The sequence below is a fragment of the Carcharhinus amblyrhynchos genome, chromosome 15, assembly GCF_965287045.1.
Source record: "Carcharhinus amblyrhynchos chromosome 15, sCarAmb.v2.hapA, whole genome shotgun sequence".
NCBI lineage: Eukaryota > Metazoa > Chordata > Chondrichthyes > Carcharhiniformes > Carcharhinidae > Carcharhinus > Carcharhinus amblyrhynchos.
The window spans coordinates 39,891,535-39,915,051 of NC_137338.1; the positions used below are offsets into that span (position 1 = coordinate 39,891,535).

At 42.0% G+C, this 23,517-nt stretch overlaps 1 protein-coding gene across 1 annotated transcript in view; it reads right to left on the reverse strand.

Annotated features, from left to right (window-relative positions):
- Positions 1–1,703: 1,703 nt before the first annotated feature.
- otc (ornithine transcarbamylase) overlaps positions 1,704–23,517 on the reverse strand; it is a 46,296-nt gene continuing 24,482 nt past the window's right edge. The window contains exons 5-10 of the mRNA XM_080203276.1: positions 15,789–15,942; positions 13,332–13,454; positions 11,704–11,757; positions 11,422–11,571; positions 4,926–5,063; positions 1,704–2,156 (exon numbers count right to left, since the gene is read on the reverse strand). Of these exons, the coding sequence (XP_080059402.1) occupies positions 2,097–2,156; positions 4,926–5,063; positions 11,422–11,571; positions 11,704–11,757; positions 13,332–13,454; positions 15,789–15,942 (679 nt within the window). The 3' untranslated portion in view covers positions 1,704–2,096. The remainder of the gene's footprint in view (positions 2,157–4,925; positions 5,064–11,421; positions 11,572–11,703; positions 11,758–13,331; positions 13,455–15,788; positions 15,943–23,517) is intronic.

The following is a 23,517-nucleotide window of genomic DNA, read 5'->3' on the forward strand; positions in this document are numbered from 1 at the left end:
ACACAGCAGATGCTTAACCTGCACTTAGAACTTGTTACCTTTGTTGACAATGAAGATTATGTATAACATCCTCCCCTTAGGGAGTCCTGAAGAACTGCATTGCTTCTGCAATCTCCTTCATCCACATGCTCCTGTAAACAACCTGGGCTATTCTGATCCCAGCACATTTTTCATTCCCCATTCCCTCCACTTGTTTACTGCTTCTTCAGCTACTATTACTGCCACCTCCCTCCAAAAACAATAACAGCTTTCAGTGTATAGGTCTTTCCCACGTCCAGCGCTTGGAAATGCTTTTCTGTATGCAAACACGCAAGTCGCTTCAATTGTCATTCAAGCTAAAGTTAGCGAGAAACTCCTCCTATTATATGAATTGAAGTAATCGAGAAGGCATACAGCATGTTTGCCTTCATCAGCTGGGGCATTGAGTATAAAAATTGGCAAGTTATGTTACAGCTGTATAAAACTTTAGTTAGGCACATTTGGAATATTGCATGCAGTTCTGGTCGCTACCAGAAGGATGTGGATGCTTTGGAGAGGGTGCAAAGGAGGTTTACTAGGATATTGCCTGGTCTGGAGGGGTTTAAATATGAGGAGGGTTTGGATAAACTCGGGTTGTTTTCACTGGAAAGATGGAGGCTAAGGGGTGACCTGATAGCAGTCTACAAAATTATGAAGCATAGATAGGGCAGACAGGTTGATTACGAAACGGCACAGCTTTAAAGTGAGAGGTATTATGTTTAGGAGAGACATGTGGGGAAAGTTTTTCACGCAGAGAGTGGTGGGTGTCTGGAAAGCGCTACCATTAGAGGTAGTGGATGCAGGCATGTTAGCAACTTTCAAGGTGTATCTTGATAGACACATGAACAGGAGGCAAACCGAGGGATAGAAACTGTGTATTGGCGAAGGGCCTGTTCCTATGCTGTATTGTTCTTTGTAATTAGCAATTGGAAGAGAAAGCTCTAAGTTCATTCCTATTAATAATTTTGAATTCCTGCCTAGAACCATCATATCAACTTTGAGACACTCACTACCATCAGCCAATTGACTAAAATGGTAAATGAAAGCTTATTCTAACTCCTTCATCCAAAGCAAAGGGGAATACAGTCATGAAAATGATAATGATGAGAGTTTGAATCCCTAAAGATGAATACAAAAGTTTCAGAACAGATAGTCCAGCAGCCAACATCCTAAGTGCAACAACCAGGTCAAATGGGAATGGTGCATCAGTGACTGATTTACTGTAAGATCATTTATATAATTTTGGTAAACAGAACACAAGGTAGATTTTCTTATTATACATTCCCAGCTTCTGAAAATTGAATGAATTCCCATCTTTTAAAATTAACAGATGGAAAATCATGACTGTGTACACAATTTTTTGATGTATCCTTGGTAGGCAACGCCCTTAGCTTGGACTTTGCAATAGAAACTGAATCCTGGTAAACCAGTGTCAAAATAGCTGATGCAGTACTTATTGGCTGATACCGACTGTCAAGACTTAGCATCTGAAAGGGTAAACTCAGGCTATGGTTGAGGATAGGGCTGTAGCCTTCTGACAACTTGATGGCCAGTAGGTATCAGGATTTTACTGGATGACAATCCAATATCTCCAGGAGCGTTAACTGAGTGAAAGTTCCCAATGTATGCTTTCAGTCTGCCTCGAATCAGCAATTCTCAAAAATAAATGGGAGCAACAAGATGGATAGAGAAAATAAGGAACAGTTCAGTATCTGGTTCCTTACTCAGTAAATAATATGTGCCAGCAAAACCTAGCCTAGCAAATCAAAGAATTTCACAGTTACAATTTTTTTTGCTTGCATTGTGGATGTTGCATTGTACAACAGGATTCAGAATGATTAGATGAAATGCTTGTACGTTATATTTGCATTACTTCACTGAACAAGGATCTCTTGTGAACTGCCAGTCTTTTTCTGATTACCATTACTAAGTCATTTCAGCATCATATGGTAATGGAATAACGTAGTGAAACAATGTAATGTAATTATATAATCAAAGAATTGTACAGGTAGAACTTTCTTGAATTTCTTGATATTATCCTTCCATTGCATTGTCGATGTTGGGTCGTAAGACAGAATTCAGAATTTTGGCTTGGTGGTTGTTGGTGAATAATCTGTAAGAATGCTCGCCATTGCACCCTATGGAAAAAAAAAGGACAAAAATTAGAAGTAGTTCATCTTTAAACAATGATAATTCCTCAGCTGTACAATGCTGTGCTTCTGTTTGGAGGACTTGTATGTGAATTCTGTTTCTGACATTCAAGTTAAGCTAACTTCTGCAGGTAGGACAGCAGATAGGATGCTTCACTGTAATAGATTCTATTCAATATTAAAAATGTAGCGAGATCCATTTCACATGACAAGGTATCCCAATTGGTAGCCAATACTCAAGTCCATGTGAAGTTGACAGAAACTTTAACAAGGACCATCACTCGAGCATGCATTGCAGAAAATATAAATGGTACAATTTTATGATATTCACTTTACCTCTAATGCTTGATACATAAGGGAGTATTGTACAAACAAATTATTAAACCCAGATATTGTTCAGCATGGATATATTTAAACCTCTGACCTTACCCAAACAAGTATTGTATTTAGCAACCTGGTGACTAATTACTTCAATAGCTCCAACCCAGTTTAGCTGGTTTGCCTCCTCTGAAAAGGAACTTATACTTCCCACTTCAACATTACTTCAACTATAATCCTTTTCTTTGTTATCATCACAGCTTGAACTTATATACCAGCTGTAACATAGTAAAACTATAGAACCTATAACTATAGCAAAATGTCCCAAAGTGCCTCACAGGAACATTATCCAAAAAAATGATACTGAGCCAGACAAGGCGATATTAGGACAGTTGGCCAAAATGGTAGGTTTTCAGGAAGATTTGAAAAGAGGGGGGAAGTATTGAAACTGAGAGGTTTATGGAGGAAACTCCACAGCTCAGGGCCAGGCCAGAATTAATCATAGAAGAATCACTACAGTGCAGAAGGTGGCCATTCGGCCCGTCGAGTCTGCACTGACTCTCCGACAGAGTATCTCACCAAGGTCTTATCCCTGTAACTCCAGATATTTACCATATTAAACTACACATCTTGTGACATTAAGCAGGCAATTCAACTTGGCCAACCTAACCAACTCATCTTTGGACTGTGGGAGGAAACTGGGGTGACCAGAGGAAACTCAGGAGAACGTGCAGACTCCACACAGACAGTCACCCAGGCTGGAACTGAACCTGGGTCCCTGTGCCACCATGGTGGGAGGAACACAGAGTTTTTGGAAGGTGGTAGTGCTAAAGGAAGTTTGAAGTTGGAGGTAGGGAGGTGCTAAGGCCTGGAGAAAGAGGAAACAAAATTAAGACAGCTATTTTTCACGGCATTTACCATTACAATGCTCCATTAAATACTAAATGTCCTGTTTGGGAGCACAACTCGAGTAATCACAAGTTGTACATAAAATAAATCTCTCTCAATGAGGTTTTAATTTTTCTCAATTTAAGTTGATAAAAAGTGAAATGAGCTGCACTAGGTGCAAGCAGAATGATTTGGAAAGGAGAAACATAATGCTGAAAGGAATTGGTAGGTATCATTTGTTCCATGTCAGAATCTCCACTCCCATGAAACTCTATCACACCCATGTTTGAAGCGATTGTTATTAAAGGTGCAGTAAGCTTCCTTTCGACACAAAGTCATGGTCTGACTCTTGTTTCTGCTTTAAGACTATAAAGGTCTAGTGCTGAATAACACAAACAAGTTTGCTGGCTTGTCCTTGTGATCTTTATGGATGTGTACTAACAAGTATAATCAAACAGCTGCTCACTAGTGATGGAACACTGTTTGAATGTTTAATATGATTAATCTATCCTGTTGTGTAGTTCCCAACTTCAGAAATGTAAAAGGAGGTCCAGCAAACAACCTGGGATATTTCAAAACAATGAAATTAATTTTTTTACAAAGATTGTATCAAGTGGTTGCAGTTCTATCGTAACCAGTGTAAAGCCCATGATCTGCATGGTTAATTCATAGAGGTGATCTCGCCACCTGCTAAATTTTGAATCAATCCCAGATTAACAACTTCAATGCAGTTAAGGCAAACCTTGTGAAAAGCGCATCAAGTTAATCCAGAAACAGCAATATAAAATGATTCATCAAAAAAAAACTTGCATAGTTAAATCAAAAGGAACATACTTGGCTCGTCAATTATTATGACAATATATGAAATTATGGGCCAGAAATATAAGATGGTCACTAATAAATCCATTGGAGAATTCAGTAAAAAACCTATTTACCCATAGAGTGGTTAGAAGTTCAACTTACTACATCTGGGCTTTTTCCCAGGGTGGAAGAGTCAATTACTAGGGGGCATAGGTTTAAGGTGCGAGGGATAAGTTTTAAAAGAGATGTATGAGGCAGATTTTTTACACAGTGGTGGGTGCCTGGAACTGGTTGCCGGGGAGGTCGTGGAAGTGGATATGGTGACTTATAAGGGGTGTCTTGACAAATACATGGATAGGATAGGAATAGAGGGATATGGTCCCCGGAAACTTAGAGGGTTTTAGTTAAGTCAGGCAGCATGGTCGGTGCAGGCTTGGAGGGCCGAAGGGCCCGTTCCTGTGATGTAATTTTCTTTGTTCTTATATCAGCTGGTATCATATGTTATCAACACACAAACTGATAGGCACGTAGATTGTAGCAGTATGCCCTAATGGACTCATTAAAAAATCACAAGTAACATTGTTATAGCTCATTACATATTATTCTATCATTGAAACTTAATGACGTGCAATATACCTAGTGATGTTATGTGTTCTGTATGGGTTATAAATATTTAAGAAAGGTTCCCTTTTGTTCTTACTACAGCTGCAGCTTTCGCAAACTGTGAAGTCCAATATTGTGTTTTCTTACCATAATTGTCCATTTCCTATTTTCAGCTTCTTGGAAAACCAGTGATCTTGGGGAATAAAATACATCATCATCAACTTCCTCCGGTTTGCGTGGCAAACAGTGCATGAATACCCAGTTGGGTGCAGCTGACTGTCCGGTCTGAGAGACGTGTAAAAAGCAAAAAGGCATCAGTTATTGAATACAACAGTACAATTTTAAGGCAGTTTGGTGTTGATTTTTGTGTACTTACCATGGACAGCCTCCAATACCAGGCAAATGGCCCTTACCGCTTGCCATCTCCATTGAAGTCAATTATGAAAGGTACTGCATATATTAAGATAAAAGCAAAATACTGTGGATGCTGGAGTCAGAAACAAAAACAGAAAATGCTGCAGAATCTTAGCAGCTCTGACAACATCAGTGGAGAGAGAATAGAGCCAACGTATTGAGTCAGGATGACCCTTTGTCAGAGCTGATGAAGGGAAATCGTGGCTCGAAATGTTGGCTCTATTCTCTCTCCACAGATGCTGTCAGACCTGCTGTGTTTCTCCAGCATTTTCTGTTTTTGTGCTGCATATATTAAGTTATTTTGAGCAGCAGCAGATCAGAATTTTCAGATTACACAGCATATGAAATAACTTACTGTGAATGTGAAAGGAGGTTTTGGATGACACCCTCCTACTTACAACACCATTTGTGCCTTTTGTTGTATTAAAGCCTTGCAGTCCCAAGCACTGCCTCAGAACAGAGGTGTTACCAGACCATTCCCAAAAGCGATATTGTAAGGACGTGCTGTTTAACCCTTTTGCAGACACTAAATTTCTTGTGTGGCCTCCCGGCTTCCTAAAATATAAACTACACTCGGTTCCTTCGTCCAGCTGCCAGGGTATTTTCATCGCTATAGCTGGTAGCAAAGAAACTATTATACTGTCTACTGCTTATATCAGGCAAATTACATGAACACCACTGTGTTATAGAAGCGGCGTGAACTGTATTTATATGCTGGTATTCACATTGCTCTTTTCCTCAAGCACCTGAATAAACATATTAAAAAAAAGGAGTACACTTGCCACCTCCAGTTTTCTGGCTGATAATCAGGAAATGAGGTTGATAACTCATAAATGCTTATGGTTCCACAGGCACAATTAATTTTCCAGTACCAAACAGCCATTTTTCATGTGTTAACCTAAGCAGACTGCATGGGTATGGCTATTTGGTCTTGAGCCACTCTCAACTCTTTTTTCCTTATTTTAATTACGTACTGTTTTTGAAATGCCAGAGCAATAATCATCCTCGTCTCTAAGTTGCCATGTGAAAGCAAGAAAGATGTATGCAAGATCAATGAAGAAAAATGGTAGTTTTTACTGCAAAATCAACCAATACATGGAGCACTACGGACACCAACATGGTGGGTTGGATCTCAAACAATGACGAGGCAGAGTAAAGGATTGAGGTAGAGAATCTGGTAAACTGGTGCAGTGACAATAATCTCTCCCTCGAGGTCAACAAAACAAAGGGGATTGTCATCAACTTCAGGAAGCATAAAGAACATGCCCCTGTCTACATCAACAGGGATGAAGTAGAAAGAGTCGAGAGCTGGAAGTTTTTACGTGTCCAGATCACCAGCAATCTGTCCTGATCCCCCATGCCTACACTATAGTTAAGAAAGCCCACCAATGCCTCTACTTTCTCAGAAGACTAAGGAAATTTGGCATGTTAGCTTCAACTCTCACCACCTTTTACAGATGCACCATAGAAAGCATTCTTTCTGGCAGTACCACAGCTTGGTATGACTCCTGCTCTGCCCAAGACTGCAAGAAACTACAAAAGGTCGTGAATGTAGCCCAATCCATCACACAAACCAGCCTCCCATTCATTGACACTGTCAACACTTCTTGCTGCTTTAGCAAAGCAGCAAGCATAATTAAGGACCCCATGCACACCGGACATTCTCTTTTTCACCTTCTTCTGTCAGGAAAAAGATATAAAAGTCTGAGGTCACTGTCAACCAACTCGAGAACAGCTTCTTCCCTGCTGCCATCGGACTTTTGAACTGACCCACCTTGCATTAAGTCGACCTTTCTCTATACTCTAGCTATAACTGTAACACAACAATCTGCACTCTTGTTTCCTTCTCTATGAACGGTGTGCTTTGAGTGTAAAGCACACAAGAAACAATGCTTTTCACTTTATGCTAATGCATGTAACAATAATAAATCAAACCAAATCAAAACGCAGCCCGAGATATTAACAAAGAAACAGAAAGGTATTTGCCTGCATTAGCAGGCCTCTTGAGGGGAGAGGCTGAGCCTGCTAAAGCAGGCAAATTCCCAAATACTCCAGTGCATCCATTATTTAACGGACGAAGCTTGTCATCAGCATCTTGCATGACTTGCAAGATTTGACATGCAATCCCCCAAATGCTAATTTACATTTCAATTAAATTTAAATTTATAAAGAATACCAACATGTTGGTAGCTTGGTGAAATTGTCCAAATTGCTACTTGCGTTTCACAGTAACTTCATTGCAGTGTTGATGTAAGCCTACTTGAGTCACTAATAAATAAACTTTAAACTTTGTAAAATCAGGTACTTTAGGAATTGGGCAGCTCCAAAGTGCATAGCTCAAGGCTCTGTTAAATAACAAGGGCATTGCAAAACGTATCCTTCAATACACTGCACTGACACGGAAATAAAATTAAATGCTCAAGAGTATTATCAAGATTGTGGTAATTTCTCTTTCTTTAAAATGTAACTGTTTTAGTCAGGTATGATAAAGAGATACTTAAAAACACCCAGGCAAACCTACCTGAAATATATTCAGAAGAATCTGAATTTGGTGCTTCTATACACACAAAGGGTTACATGCAGCGGCATGGTGGTACAATGGTTAACACTGGTGTCTCACAGCACCAGGGACCCAGGTTCGATTTCCGGCTTGGGTCACTGTCTGTGTGGAGTTTGCACATTCTTCCCTTGTCTGTGTGGGTTTCCTCTGGGTGCTCTCATTTCTCCCACAGTTCAAAGATGCTAGGTAGATTGGCCATGCTAAATTGCCCCTTAGTGTCAGGGGGACTAACTAGGGTAAAGGCATGGGGTTGAGATAGGGCCTGGATGGGATTGTGGTTGGTGCAGATTTGATGAGCTAAATGGCCTCCTTCTGCACTGTATGATTCAAGGGCAAAAGCTATTAGTCACTGCCCACAACAACTCTGATTTTGGACACTAGCTTTTGCCCACACATAGGGGTCACTTTTCACCCCTTTAACCTCCACTTAGAATCATAGGATAGAATCATTTGCCAGAACTGGACCACTTTGTCTGCCACAGAATCAGAGCAGGTCAGGGGCAGACAATGGAAATGTCTATTGACCTCAGGCGGAAATTTCTAGTCTTGCTTGACAGAGGCGGTAAAGTCCTGCCCATAGAATCCCTACAATGCAGAAGGAGGCAATTTGGCCCTTTGAGTCTGCAGGGACAACAATCCACAGAGGCTCTATCCCTGTAACCATGCCAATCCCCCTGACACTAAGGGGCAATTTAGCATAGCCAATTCACCTAATCTGCACATTTTTGGACTGTGGGAGGAAACTGGAAGCACCCAGAGGAAACCCACTTGCTAGGGTCTGGTTTGTTGCTGCTTCCCACTGGGAAGCATGAGTATACCTTTCACCAAACATAAAATTGTGCTGGATTTATGGTTAATTATTTTGCTAGCTCGATCCAGGTTAGATGTATTAACCATGATAAATGTGTGGGGCTACGTGGATAGGGTGGGGGAGAGAGCCCGATTGATAATCTGTCAGAGAGTCAGTGCATACTTGATAGGTTGAATAGCCTCCTTCTGCACTATTGAGGTTCTATGATTCTATGATAGTGGAAGCCAAAGCAGTCCAAAAAATAAAAATGTTTCCCCAGCAGATCAAATTCCTGCCCTATTACATTCCTGCATTATTGTAAACCCTTTCTTGTGAAGTTTTGGAGTTCTGCAAAGATGTCATGACCTATGTTTGGAAACCAACCTTGCATTATACAGAGCTCTGACGAAGAGTCATCTTGACTCGAAACATTGGCTCTATTCTCTCCCCACGGATACTGTCAGATCTGCTAAGATTTTCCAGCATTTTCTATTTTTATTTCAGATTCCAGCATCTGCAGTATTTCGCTCTTGTATTATATTCCCTTTCAACAATTTGGCATCTTTTGTATCTAGATTTCTTAAGTGATTGCTCCCTGGAATATTGGCATTCGCTCACATATGTATTTGCCAATGTTCTGGAGCAGTATCCCTTTCTATTAATTAATGGTATGGATATTGTCCAAAGTACATAAATGCAGCTCCTATGTAGGTAATGTATTTTATAATAGAAATGACATAAATTAATAATGTCTCACCAGACAGTGCTGCATGTCAATGTTGAATAATATTTATCCTGAAATGATTTTATTTATGTTGCAGTAGTGAGTTGCACATTGGCCGAGGCCACTGATGTTTCCTGATGCTATCTACTGGTACAAATGTGCAGTTCAGTGGGCATTTCCATTTGCCTGTGTCCTGTGGATGCTGCTCCTTTGACTGTGTCTGTTTTAGGAGCTGAAATGAATAATAGATGGTGTCCCTGGAGGTGCACTTTTACTACGTGGTGTAAATGATTCCAAAATTGAATTAATAGACACGAATAATGGTTGGTTGAAAATTACAGGAGGGGTCTGCGGGAGCAAGTTGGATTATGTGTAAAATCCTGAGGAGGGAAGAAAAATCAAGAAAAACGATGGGATAAAGGAAAGAAAATGAAGCTGCAAAATTCTGTTTTTTCTGTAACAGCAACTGCACACAGGGAGCAAACCACACATGAAATATGGATTTAAGACAGTGAAACAATGTAGATACATCTTTGCTTTTATCTAGCCACTTCCCATGCAAACCCCACCACAATGTTCCCCTCACCCCCCACTGATACAAACCTGCAAAAGAGCTTACGTTTTAATAGTGCAGTCAGAGTAGTGTTATGTAAATTTGGAAGTCATTGATGTAACATTATCTGTTCAGTGTGCTTGACATCATATAGAAGCTAAAAACCCTGAAGCTCAGGCTTCAAAATTATTTTTTTCCCCCCATCTTTTGGTATGCGCTTCTTACCGAGCAGCTCAAATCACAGAACAATCCATCCATGTCCAATCTTTCTCCCTCTATCCCACTATTGTGTTGCAAAATCCGACCATTGTATTGCAAAATGTGCAACAGTTAACAACACTGCCTGGATATCTACATCACTGGACAAGTGCAATACTGCATTACATCCACAGGAGTGGCTAATGTTCAAGACTTTGGTGAAATCAGATAAATTATAGTTGATTGAGGAATTAGAAAACAAGGTACGCAGAGGGGAAGAGCTGGGATACATTTGCTGAGAATAGAAGTTACCCTGGGCAGAAATCACCATCAAAAGAATAATTACAATTACTGGACATTAATTGATCTGATTTAATTTATTATTGTCACATGTATTAACATACAGTGAAAAATATTGTTTCCTGTGCGCTGTACAGACGAAACATACCATTCATAGAGAGGGAAACGAGAGAGTACAGAATGTAGTGTTACAGTCGTAGCTAGGGTGCAGAGAACGATCAACTCAATGCAAGGCAAGTCCATTCAAAAGTCTGACAGCAGCAGGGAAGAAGCTGTTTGAGTCAGTTGGTACGTAACCTCAGACTTTTGTTATCTTTTTCCTGACGGAAGAAGGTGGAAGAGAGAATGTCCAGGGTGCATGGGGTTCTTAATTATGCCGGCTGTTTTGCTGAGGCAGCAGGAAATGTAGACAGAGTCAATGGATGGGAGGCTGGTTTGTGTGATGGATTGGGCTACATTCACGATCTTTTGTAGTTGCTTGTGGTCTTGGACACAGCAAGAGCCACACCAAGCTGTGATACAACCAGAAAGAATGCTTTCTATGGTACATCTGTAAAAGTTGGTGAGAGTTGCAGCTGACATGCCAAATTTCCATAGTTTTCTGAAAATGTAGAGGCGTTGGTGGGCTTTCTTAATTATAGTGTCGGCATGTGGGAACTAGGACAGGTGTTGGTGATCTGGACACCTAAAAACTTAAAGCTCTCAACCCTTTCTACTTCATCCCTATTGATGTAGACAGGAGCATGTTTTCCTTTACGCTTCCTGAAGTCGATGACAATCTCGTTCATTTTGTTGACATTGAGGAAGAGATTATTGTCATCGCACCAGCTCACCAGATTCTCTATCTCATTCCTGTATTCTGTCTCATCATTGTTTGAGATCCAACGTACTATGGCAGTGTCGTCAGCAAACTTGAAAATCGAGTAATTTGGTCACACAGCCATATGTGTATAAGGAATATAGTGGGTGGCTGAGAACACAGCCTTGTAGGGGCACCGTGTTGAGGATGATCATGGAGGAGGTGTTGTTGCCTACCCTCATTTATCCTTAAAAGGAACAAAGCATAGGTAGTAATTTTCATTTTTGAAATTTCACACATCCTACCTTCATAGTGATTTGAAAACCATGAAACGTTTTCAGCCTTTCTGCTTTCTCTTCCTCTTGCCCCATGCTGATCCACGTATCTGTTACCAGGACATTGGCTCCACTTGCTGCTTCCAGAGGGTCGTGTGTGAAAAACATTTTGGTTCCACACTAATTTCAAGAATAATTGAAATAATTGAATAATTGAATAATTCCTCATGGAAATATACAACTTGATCAAAAAATGGAAAGACCACCAAAACCTGAAATCCTCTCAGGTAAAATCATATCAAAAGAAATTACCTTTTCAGACAATGATTTAGCAAATGCTGTGACAGTGGCATCAGGTTCATGGCCCTACAAAGAAAAAATAATTTATAGATCTTTTCTGCTAATGCTGCAGACTAGTGATAGAACATGTTTACACAAAGTATTAATTAGAATCCCTGATACTAATGCTCAAACATTCACAATCCACCGGACAGAAGGGCTGATCCTAAATGGTGATTAATGGGATTCTAGAAGATTGGTATCTCCAACTAATAACCCTAATCAGAAGGTTAAAAGTTTGTCTCTTGGTTGCCAATTCTCTATTTTGTCTGTTTCAGTAAGCTGAATGATGTTGGTTCCTCTCGGCTAGAGAGTGAACAGGATGTTGAATAGACTGTGCACAAGGAGAACAACCAGCACCTGTGTCACTGAAGTAGAAATAATCAATCCCTGGCTTTTTGTTAGTGTTCTACACCATCCCATGTGGGAAAGTAAAACAGATACTTAGGTGCAAGCTTAAATCTATTTTTCTATGGTCAGGCATAGCTGTGATTCACCAGGTACCACAAAAAGGCTGGGTCACTACTGCACTAGAATGCCTACCTCGTGAAAAAAGATCCCAATCCTCCCCCTTCCCCAATAACTATAACTGTCCAGACTACTGTGGCCACTAAATACATCATACTGCCCTGGGCTACCGGATTTTGAGCATTGATCTGCTGTTCCTCACTCTACAGGAAATCCAGGCCTTCTGTCTGGATCATGGAGCAAGATCATTCCACCAGTTGGCCACCTAAGCACCAGTTGGAAGGTAATATTTACCCCAAATGTACCTCTTAATATTTGAGCTACAGAATAACTTTAAAGACGCACTTGCATTGAATGAAAGTGCAAACATAACAATGGTTTCAATGTAAATCCCCATGAAAGAATATGTAAAAACCTGAAACACATATATGCTGCGATCTGCACCAGAACATTCTTTTGTTACCAAAATTCTATTTGTATAATCATATTCTTCAGCTAAGTCAAGATGAATGTGATGTCTTGTCTACAAAGTTAGAAATGGCTACTTTCAGTCAAGTATATTTTTTTAAAAAAAGAGCACCGTGAAGCAAACTGATCATGCTGCTAGATATTAAGAAAGAAATGGTGACTGCAGTAGTGTCCCTAAAGGACATAGTGAATCATATTTTATTTTGTTTGACAAAGTTAGCAAGATGTTAGACATGAGTAAACAATGGCAGAAAGTGTTAACAGACTGTTTATTATGATATGCACAGAATGAATATGTTTTGAAACTATGTATTATCTAGTCAAAAATAGTTATGAAAGATTTGGATGCAATTATTGACTATTCAGTGTTATTAATATGTTATCAAGCTTAATACTGTGTGTAAATGCTTCCAGGTATCTGTATGTGCACTTCACAATTGTTTGGATTTTTGATGAAATTTGGGACAATGCTTTGAGTGAGTTTACTCTGCCAGTTATTTTGAAGCAACCATGACTCTTTCAAGAAACCATATGTTCTCCAAATGTACCTGTGGGAATTAATACCATACAATTGCAAGAATGTACAAATAATAATCTTTTATCCAGTGTAATGTTATGAAAAACAAATTCTCTTGCGGTCATCAGCCTTATACCAGAGAGATTACCTTAGGTATAGCAGCACGAAGATTCATTCCGAGTTTAGGAGCACTCAACATGAAAGAGTGCAACACATTGTTCCCATCTCCTATCCAAGATATAGTTAGACCAGTCAGTGAGCCAAAATGTTCCTAAAAAGCACACACACAGAATACAAATTAAAAGAGGCAGAAAAATGTGTATTTTCTGTACAGCCTCTTGGACTTGAAACATTTACCACAGAAATAAGGTTAAATTGTCCTTGGGGATGATGATCCCCATGGAAGTACAATGGAACTGCACTTTGACCTACTAGGGGTGAACCCACTTTAGCCCTGTCATATTTTCTTGAACCAACTTTTGAGTTTTAACATTCAATGAAGGCTTCCAGCATGAGATGAGCCATCAATTGGAGGCTTGCTCAAAGGATGGGGTGGGGTGGCGCTACAGTTGGGGTCGGGAAAGTCTCCTGCAGCACTGAAATGGTTGAAGCTGATGGATGGTGCAGGCCAGAACAACCTTGGAATAAAGATTAAACAGTGGTGCTGAAAACACTGAGGAGATAAGGCAGCATTTGTAAAGAGGCGAAAATAGGGTTAACATTTTAGGTCCATAAATTTTTGAGATACCCAGAGGCAAAGGTTGAGTAAAGAAAGCAGATTTGAGGGCAGTACTCAAATGAAGCTGCAGTGATATAATTTTAACATGCATATGATTTCCTCACATTTGTGCAAGAATTACTCTGATTGTAAACAGATATTTAGATTCAGAAGGGCTGACCTAAATACGCAAAGTCATTTGAAGAGCCCTGTAAAAAAGGATCAATGAACAATTTTCAGACCATTTATTTATTTATGTTTTTATTCCAGTACAATCCAATCAAGTCTAATTCAGAGTCTCAACAAGTTGAGACATTCCCGATCCAAGCTGACAAGACAGGGCTCTCACCTCCTGTCTTGGGCTTGATCTACACTATCCAAGCTGATTCCATTACTTCGTTTCTGTCGGCACTTAAGTTTTCTGATACCTTTTTCATAACTGTTGTGTTGGTTATAGGTGTGGTTTGTAATTGTAACCACCAAACATCTGAACATACTAATGAAAAGTTATAGTGTATTCTCCTATCTTGGCTGCTGTGATCAAGCTATTAAACTTTTTTTTGCTTTTGATAAGGTTTCCAGTGAATAAATTACCAAATTCCCTTTGATTTACAAGCTGCATTATAATTCTTTGAGTACTGCAGGCTCTGTGTCAGCATCTGGATTGCCAGGAGACCAGCCACCCCCAGTTATAGAGAAAAGGCTCCCCAATTGGGCAGCCAAAACAAGCTCAATAGGGAGCTCACATTCTAAGGGGCCAACCTCAATGGCCTTGTTGAAGTTATTGCACCCAGTATATTACCAACAGCTCGCTTCTTCTGGACTGCTCTTCTTGGGGACCTGCAACCCTCACTGCCAATCACAGCATGTGCCCGCCATTCCTGCTCCTTCATACCCTCCAGGGAAAATCTCTGTGGACATACCAGAGAAACATTCAACTCTCTGCTCTCCTTCCAATTATATTTGCTCAAGAAATTACTAATGTCTAAAATTCTGAAAATAGTCCTTCAAATTTTGCAGCAAATCAGTTTTCTTCCCACTGAGGAGAGAGTTCTCTGTTGCAGGAATTTTTCACAAGTAGAACACACCATATTATTATCTAGGAATTGCGAATGCACCATAATTTATGCAGGTACAATTTGGACACTATCTAACATCTGGTCAAGCTTATGCCTAATCCTAAGGGCACTTTGGTTAGCACTACTATCTCACAGTGCCAGGGATGTAGGTTTGATTCCTGGCTTGGGTGACTGTGTGGAGTCTGCACGTTCTCTGTGTCTGATTCCTCCGGGTGCTCTGGTTTTCTTCCACAGTATAAAAGATGTGCTGGCTAGGTGCATTGGCCATGTTAAATTTGCCCTCAGAGCACCTGAATAGGCACCGGAGTGTGGCAACTAGGGATTTTTCACAGTAACTTCATTGCAGAGTTAACGTAAGCCAACTTGTGAAACTAATAAATAAACTTTAAACTTTAATCCAAAAAATAAATCAATGCTCGAGTATCAGCAGGTTCCTCAACTTTGGTGGGCATTAGAGCTGAGCTGAGCCCTCTACTCCGATTTTCATATTTTCAAGCAAGAGCTATCAGGATTGACAGTGGCATTTCTCTAGGGCAGAGTTGGCATTGAAAGGGGAAATGGAGAACAGTGAAGGGGAATGTAATGGAATAAGGGTGAAAAAGGGTGAAGTGGATCCTACAGATTGGGGGAATTTGTGAAAGGTTTTGTGGAAAAAAGCTGCAAAGTAATGAAGTTCGTGAATCTGTGCTGCACCAGAACCACTCACCATTCAAATTAAACTACAATCATGAATTAAATGTGAGATTATGAAGCATTTTTCTCCCTGGATGATTGTTAAATTCAATCAACTGAAATACTTTGGAGATACCTGAAGTGTAAGGTAATCAGCCAGGATCTGGATAGGATGATAAAGCTCTGACAATCCATTGATCACGGGAACTGAGCCATCTTCTGCTAACTGTTCCAGATCAGAGTGTTTATAGACCCTGGCGAGGATCAGATCAGTCAACCTGGACAAAACCCTGAAACATGATCACAGAGATCCAAATATTAGCAAAGAATTTCACACTTAGAAACAAAGAAAATCAAATAAGAATCAAATGTAAATATAGCAATTTTGCAAATGCACATAACCATCAACCACAATCATATCTGACATCACAGCGCATATTCACAGCTAACTATGCTGAGGATTCTGAGTTAATCTTCTTTCACTCAGGACCCTTCCCTGGGTCGAATCAGAGAATGTTCTGGCCCATCTGTTTGATTCAGTTGGAAGGCAGATCAGAGGCATGAACAAATATTTGAGTGCACTGTGGCTGCCAGCTCACCAATTCATTTCAAAAAAATACCAGTTTCTGTGCAAAGAGACGTAGTTTGAAATGTGTTCCTCATGACTCTGGTGACTCTGCTAAGTTGTGATTTACAAGGGACTAATTAGAAATGCTGAGCTGTTCTTTGACTGATCAACTGCCAGGACAAGATCAATTTCATAAGAAAGTCAACATGGATTGTTCTCAGGTCAATTTAACCAATCCATGGATTACTGAAACTAACAAAAAGATTTTGCAAAACACAGCACATCTTTATATCTTCTCCCTATCTTCTCCCAGTTTTCTTCACCTGAAAATGATGCTCCTGCTGATGCGCAGAGTAGAATTTTTATTCGATTAAGAGGGCAGGATGAGGGTTGGCAGTCAGTTGCTTAAACCTGTCCCTTGGGTGAAGTACATCGGGTTTTCCACTGCAGATTCGATACTTTCCAAGCTTAAAAGGCTCTTCAAGAGCCACAAGGGCTAACCCATCGGACATCGCTAAATGGTCACATTAGCCACTTAAGGAACTTGCTTTCAGCTTTTTAAGGGCCAGTCTTCAATTTTTACTCAGAGGCACGGGATCGTAGCAGCATCTAAAATGTGACAGGGAGGAGGAGGTGCAAACAAAGTGGGAAACCAGTCACAATTTTGGCACAGTAATGGGAGACTGCATCAAAAAGGGAAGGTTGGGAAAAGGCCATTGTTGCGGGAGAATAAAGCAACTAGTAAAGTTATAAAAGGAACAATAAAGCTACAGCAATGGTCACCAAGATACTTAACGTTGTCCAGCCTTACTAGCTACACATAGCAACCAATAGTATAGCAACCCTAATAGGACAACTTGTGGTTAGTTGTGTCTACACGATGGAGCATGAATGTGGTTAGTTAACCAGCATCAGTGAGGAGACAATCGAGGATGCTGTGTGGCTTTTCTAAAAGTTAAAGTTCATTTGTTAGTCACAAGTAGGCTTACATTAACACTGCAATGAAGTTACTGTAAAAATCCCCTAGTTGCCACATTCCAGTGCCTGATATGTGATATGATTATGTTTTATATATCTGTAACTAGGTCAATGTATTATTTAGCCTGGCACATTGGGTGCTGACCTTTATTATACCTATGATCCCCAGGCATATGCTTGAATAAAGACTCCTAGTGAGATACTGACTCTGTACTGATTCCAGGGAAATCTCCACAACACCCTCAATCTCAGGGAAGTGCAGATTCCAGAGAATTATCAATCACATCTCCTCACTCTCGACAAGGAGTAAGGGAGGTTGGATGGTCCCTCTGCTTACAAACCTCACAATTTATGAGACGGTGTTCAGAAAGACTGCACATTCCAATTGAAAATAAAGAAGGACATAAAAAGACATGAGATATTTCTGAGATAGGATTGAGTAGCAATGGGGAGCAGTATCTCCAGAAGCAGAGCCAGATCCATAGGAAAAAGGGCTGCAGAAGTCAGGAACAAAGGGCAGGAAGGCAACGAGGGTGATAGCCTCTGCAGTCTCTTTACTGACAATGGAGAAGGTACCGGATCATGTGAAACATCAATGCTGCAGAAGGCTGTGCCTGTCCAGGCATATGTCTTGATACTCTTATCAAAGTCTCTTCTAAATAATATCCCAAATAATATTACCAACTAGATAGCCTTTGTTCATGGTCACTCCTACGAGTTGTTACCCCTATGGACCAAGGAGGAGTACAGACAGACTGCCTTAGTGCCTACATGGGTCCTGAGTTCATAGAAACACTACAATGCTTACATTAACACTGCAATGAAGTTACTGTGAAATTCCCCTAATAGCCACATTCTGGCACCTGTTTGGGTACACTAAGGGAGAATTTAGCATAGCCAATGCATCTAACCACTGTGGGAAGAAACCAGAGCACCCAGTGGAAACCCACATAGGTACGGGGAGCACTTACAGACTCCGCACAGACAGTGACCCAAGCCAGAAATCGAACTTGGGTCTCTTGCACTATGAGGCAGTGTTGCCCATTTCGGTGCAAAGAGATCGGAGTGTCCTCATGGAAGAGTCGCAGAAACCTAGTATGCAGGACTGCACAGTGGCTAACACTGCTACCTCACAGCTTCAGGGACCAAGGTTCAATTCTGGCCTTGGGTCTCTGTGTGGAATTTGCACATTCTTCCTGTGTCTGTGTGGGTTTCCTCCAAGTGCCCAGTTTCTTCCTACAGTCCAAAGATGTGCAGGTTAGGTGAATTGGCCATGATAAATTGCCCTTTAATGTCCCAGGATGTGTCGGTTAGACACATTTGCCATGGTAAATGTGTAGGCCCATCGGGTTTGCACCAACAACAATCCCACACAGGCCCCTTCACCCTAACTCCACATATTTACCCTGCTAATCCCTCTAACCTATGCATCACAAGACACTAAGGGGCAATTTAGCATGGCCAATCCAGCTAACCCACACATCTTTGGATTGTGGGAGGAAACCTGAGGAAACTGGAGGAAAGCCATGCAGACATGGGGAGAATGTGCAAACTCCACACATACAGCGATCCAAGCCAGGAATCAAACCCTGGAGCTGAGAGGCAGTGGCGTGAATCATTGTGCCACTGTGCCACCCCATGGCTTTCAGCCTAGTTGTGGAGATGCATCACCAAAGGTTCCTGCACTAGCCACAGTGTATGGTGGACGCATTCTGTCACAGGATGTGAAACCAAAAATGCCAGATGCTTTACATACTGGAGGGGCCATGGTGGCACATGATGATGAGGATGATGATGAAGAAGAAGCCCCATGAACTGTTTATCATGGCCTATTGCCTCTTCAAGCCTTTCATTGCACCCTTGAATGCTGGGGGGGAACCACCAGCTGGGGCGTAACTGCCCATCTACTCCATTCTCAGTTGTGCTTTTTGTGCCACTGACCTGTCAAGGATACAGACTAAAGCATGTATTTGCTGAGTAATTCTATGTATGGCTTATCATGAGATTGGCCACTTTTAGCATCTTACATGGCATTTCTGCAACATTTTCTAGGCATCATAAAAACAAAGCATAGAACATAGAATACTACAGCACAAACAGGCCCTTTGGCCCACAAGTTGCACCAATTGTATCCATAGCTACCAGGCCTATCTACAACTCTCAATCCCATTAAATCCCACGTATCTTCCAGAAGTCTTTTAAAAGACCCCAGCGAGTTTGCCTCTACCACCACTGACGGCAGCTGATTCCACTCACTCACCACCCTCTGAGTGAAAAACTTACCCCTGACATCTCTTCTGTACCTGCTCCCCAGCACCTTAAAGCTGCGTCCTCTCGTAGTGACCATATCAGCCCTGGGAAATTGCCGAGAATCCACCCTATCTATACCTCTCAACATTTTATAAACCTCTATCAGGTCGCCTCTCAATCTTCTTCTCTCCAGGGAGAAGAAACCTAGCTCCCTCAACCTATCTTCATAAGGCATGCCTCCCAATCCAGGCAACATCCTTGTAAATCTCCTCTGCACCCTCTCAATAGCTTCCACATCCTTCTTGTAGTGAGGCGACCAGAACTGCACACAGTACTCCAAGTGGAGTCTGACAAGGGTCTTATAAAGTAACAGCATTACCTCCCGACTCCTAAACTCAATCCCTTGATTAATGAAGGCTAGCACAGCATACACCTTCTTGACCACATCCTCCACCTGCTAGGCCAATTTAAGAGTCCTGTGGACCCAGACTCCAAGGTCGTTCTGCTCCTCAACACTGCTAAGACTCCTACCCTTGATATTGTACTCCTTCATCCCATTGAACCTGCCAATATGGACCACTACACATTTATCCACGTTGAAGTCCATCTGCCACTTCTCTGCCCAGTCTTGCATCCTATCTATGTCTCTTCTGCAACTTCTGACATCCCTCCAGACTATCCACAATATCACCAACCTTCGTGTCGCTGGCAAACTTACTAACCCATCCCTCCACTTCCTCATCCAGGTCATTTATGAAAATGACAAATAGCAAGGGTCCTAGAACAGATCCCTGGGGCACTCCACTGGTGACTGACCTCCATGCAGAAAAAGACCCATCCACAACCACTCTCTGCCTTCTGCAGGCAAGCCAGTTCTGGATCCACAAGGCAACAGTCCCTTGGATACCATGCCCAAGAGCAGTGGGCGAGAAGAGGATTGGGAAAGGTTTAAATGTCAACAAAGATTGACAAAAAAGTTGATAAAGGAGGGTAGAAGAAGCTATGAAGCTGGGCTAGCGCTTAATATAAAAAAGGATAGCAAGAGTTTTTATAAATATATAAAAAGGAAGAGGCTGGCTAGGGTGAACGTTGGTCCCTTAGCGGATGAGAAAGGGGACCTAGTGGTAGGGGATGGGGATATGGCTAAGGTCTTGAATAACTTTTTTGTTTCTGTCTTCACGGAGGAGGACGTGAATAATTTGCCGGGTGTTAGCGATGGAAAGGTGGTAGGACTGGAGGGTCTTAATGACATTACTGTTACTAGAGAGGTGGTGCGCGACAGACTGGAGGGGCTGATTGTGGACAAGTCCCCAGGACCGGATGGAATGCATCCGAGGGTTCTGAAAGAAATGGCGGAGGTGATAGTGGATGCCTTGGTGGTTATTTTCCAGACGTCGCTGGATTCCGGGGAAGTGCCGGAGGATTGGAAAACGGCTAATGTTACGCCGTTGTTTAAGAAGGGTGCCAGGCAAAAGGCGGGGAATTACAGGCCGGTTAGTTTAACGTCTGTGGTAGGTAAAATGTTAGAATCCGTCATTAAGGAGGAAATTGCGAGGCATCTTGAAGGGAATTGCTTGATAGGGCAGACGCAACACGGTTTCATTAAAGGGAAGTCGTGTCTGACAAATTTACTGGAGTTCTATGAGGATGTGTCTAGGGCGGTGGATAGAGGAGAGCCGGTGGATGTGGTCTTTCTGGATTTTCAGAAGGCGTTTGATAAGGTACCTCACAAGAGGTTACTGCAGAAGGTCAGAGGACATGGAGTTGGGGGTAGGGTGTTAGCGTGGATAGAGGATTGGTTGTCAAATAGGAGGCAGAGAGTGGGGGTCAATGGGTGCTATTCGGATTGGCGGTTGGTGACTAGTGGGGTGCCCCAGGGGTCGGTGCTGGGGCCTCAGCTATTTACCATTTATATAGATGATCTGGAGGAGGGAACCGAGTGTAGGGTGTCGAAATTTGCTGATGACACCAAGATTGGGGGAAAGGCAAATTGTGCGGAGGGTGTGGAGAGTCTGCAGAAGGATCTAGATAGGCTGGGCGAATGGGCCAGGAAATGGCAAATGGAATTTAATGTTGGCAAGTGTGAGGTGGTCCACTTTGGTAGGAAGAATGGTAGGAAGGACTATTACTTACGGGGCGAAAAACTGCAGCAGGCGACGGTGCAGAGGGACCTCGGGGTCCTTGTGCATGAGTCGCAAAAACCCAGCCTGCAGGTGCAGCAGGTGGTCAGGAAGGCGAATGGGATGCTGGCCTTCATAGCGAGGGGGATTGAATATAAAAGTAGGGAGGTCTTGCTGCAGCTGTATAGGGCATTGGTGAGGCCGCAGCTGGAGTACTGTGTGCAGTTTTGGGCGCCGCACCTGCGCAAGGATATTTTGGCCTTGGAGGGAGTGCAGAGGAGGTTTACTAGGCTGATACCGGAGTTGAGGGGGTTGAGCTATGAGGAGAGGCTGAATAAACTAGGCTTGTACTCGTTAGAGTTTAGAAGAATGAGGGGAGATCTCATTGAGACGTATAAGATGATGAATGGGATGGATAGGATAGAGGTGGAAAGACTCTTCCCGCTCAAAAAAGACAGTAGGACTAGGGGGCACAGCCTCAAGATAAAGGGGGGGCGGTTCAGAACGGAGTTGAGGAGGAACTTCTTCACTCAAAGGGTGGTGAATCTCTGGAATTCTCTGCCCGTTGAAGTGGTGGAGGCTGCCTCGCTAAATATTTTTAAGAAGCGGGTTGATGGGTTTTTGATAAGAGAGGGGATTAAGGGTTATGGGGAGAGGGCGGGAAAGTGGAACTGAGCCACGACAGATCAGCCACGACAGATCAGCCATGATCTTATTGAATGGCGGGGCAGGCTCGAAGGGCCAGATGGCCTACTCCTGCTCCTATTTCTTATGTTCTTATGTTCTTATGTTCTCTCACCTTTTCAAGAAGTCTTGCATGGGGGACCTTATCAAACGCCTTGCTGAATTCCATGTAAAGCACATCCACCACTCTTCTTTCGTCAATGTGTTCAGTCACATTTTCAAAGAGCTCAGCTAGGCTCGCAAGGCACGACCTGCCCTTGGCAAAGCCGTGCTGACTATTTCTAATCATTCTAAACTTCTCTAAATGCTCATAAATCCTGTAAGTTTACATTTAAAGGGCATTATGGTAGATTTTCCTGGTCTTAGTCTCCAAGTTGCACCTGGAAACCTGGCATTATGCACAAGAAATATAGTCATCAATTCTTTAGCTTTCCTCCTATAATTAGGAGTGGAGCCAAATTTCTTGAATGGCTCTTCAAATGGTTGCACTTATACACAGCACAGCAATGTAAATTAAATTCAAATGAATGTCAGCTGCCATTTGCATTGATACAGATTTACATCTCAGAATCCCTACAGTGCAGGAAGAGGCTTCGGTCCATTGAGTCTGCACCGATGCTTTGACAGAGCATCTTACCCCAGGCTCACCCATCCTTGTAACCCAAGCATTTACCCCGCTAATTCCCCTAACCTATACATCTCTGGATACTAAGGGTGGGATTTTCTGGCCTCACTTGCCCCAAAACTAGAAAATTCCACCTAAGGTCAATGGACCTTTGCAAGGTCTGTTTCTCCCCGCTCTGATTCCTGCGGCAGACAGAGCAGGAACATTTGCCCCGAAGGTGGCAATTTAGCCCCGAAGGTGGCAATTTAGCATAGCTCATCCACCTGATAGGCACATCTTTGGACTGTGGGAGGAAACCAGATTTTGTCTCTGAGGGTTGAGTGTCTTTGCCACTGAGAATTGTGGGGAAAGAAGCCTTGTGAATATTTAAGGCTGAGATAGATTTGATCATTAAAGGAATCAAGGTTTACTGGGAAAGAAATCAAGGGGAAAGAGCAAGAAAGTGGACGTGAAGAATGTCAGATCAGCGATGATCCGATTGAATAGCAGAGCAGGCTCCAGGGACTGAACGACCTACTCACGATCCTATTTCCTATGGTCTTATGGAATCTTCCTGTGGAAACTCAAAATGTGCCTAAAATTTGCCTGCAATGTACAGGTGAGGCCCAATTTGGGGCTGGCTTTGACCATTTGGTCAAGT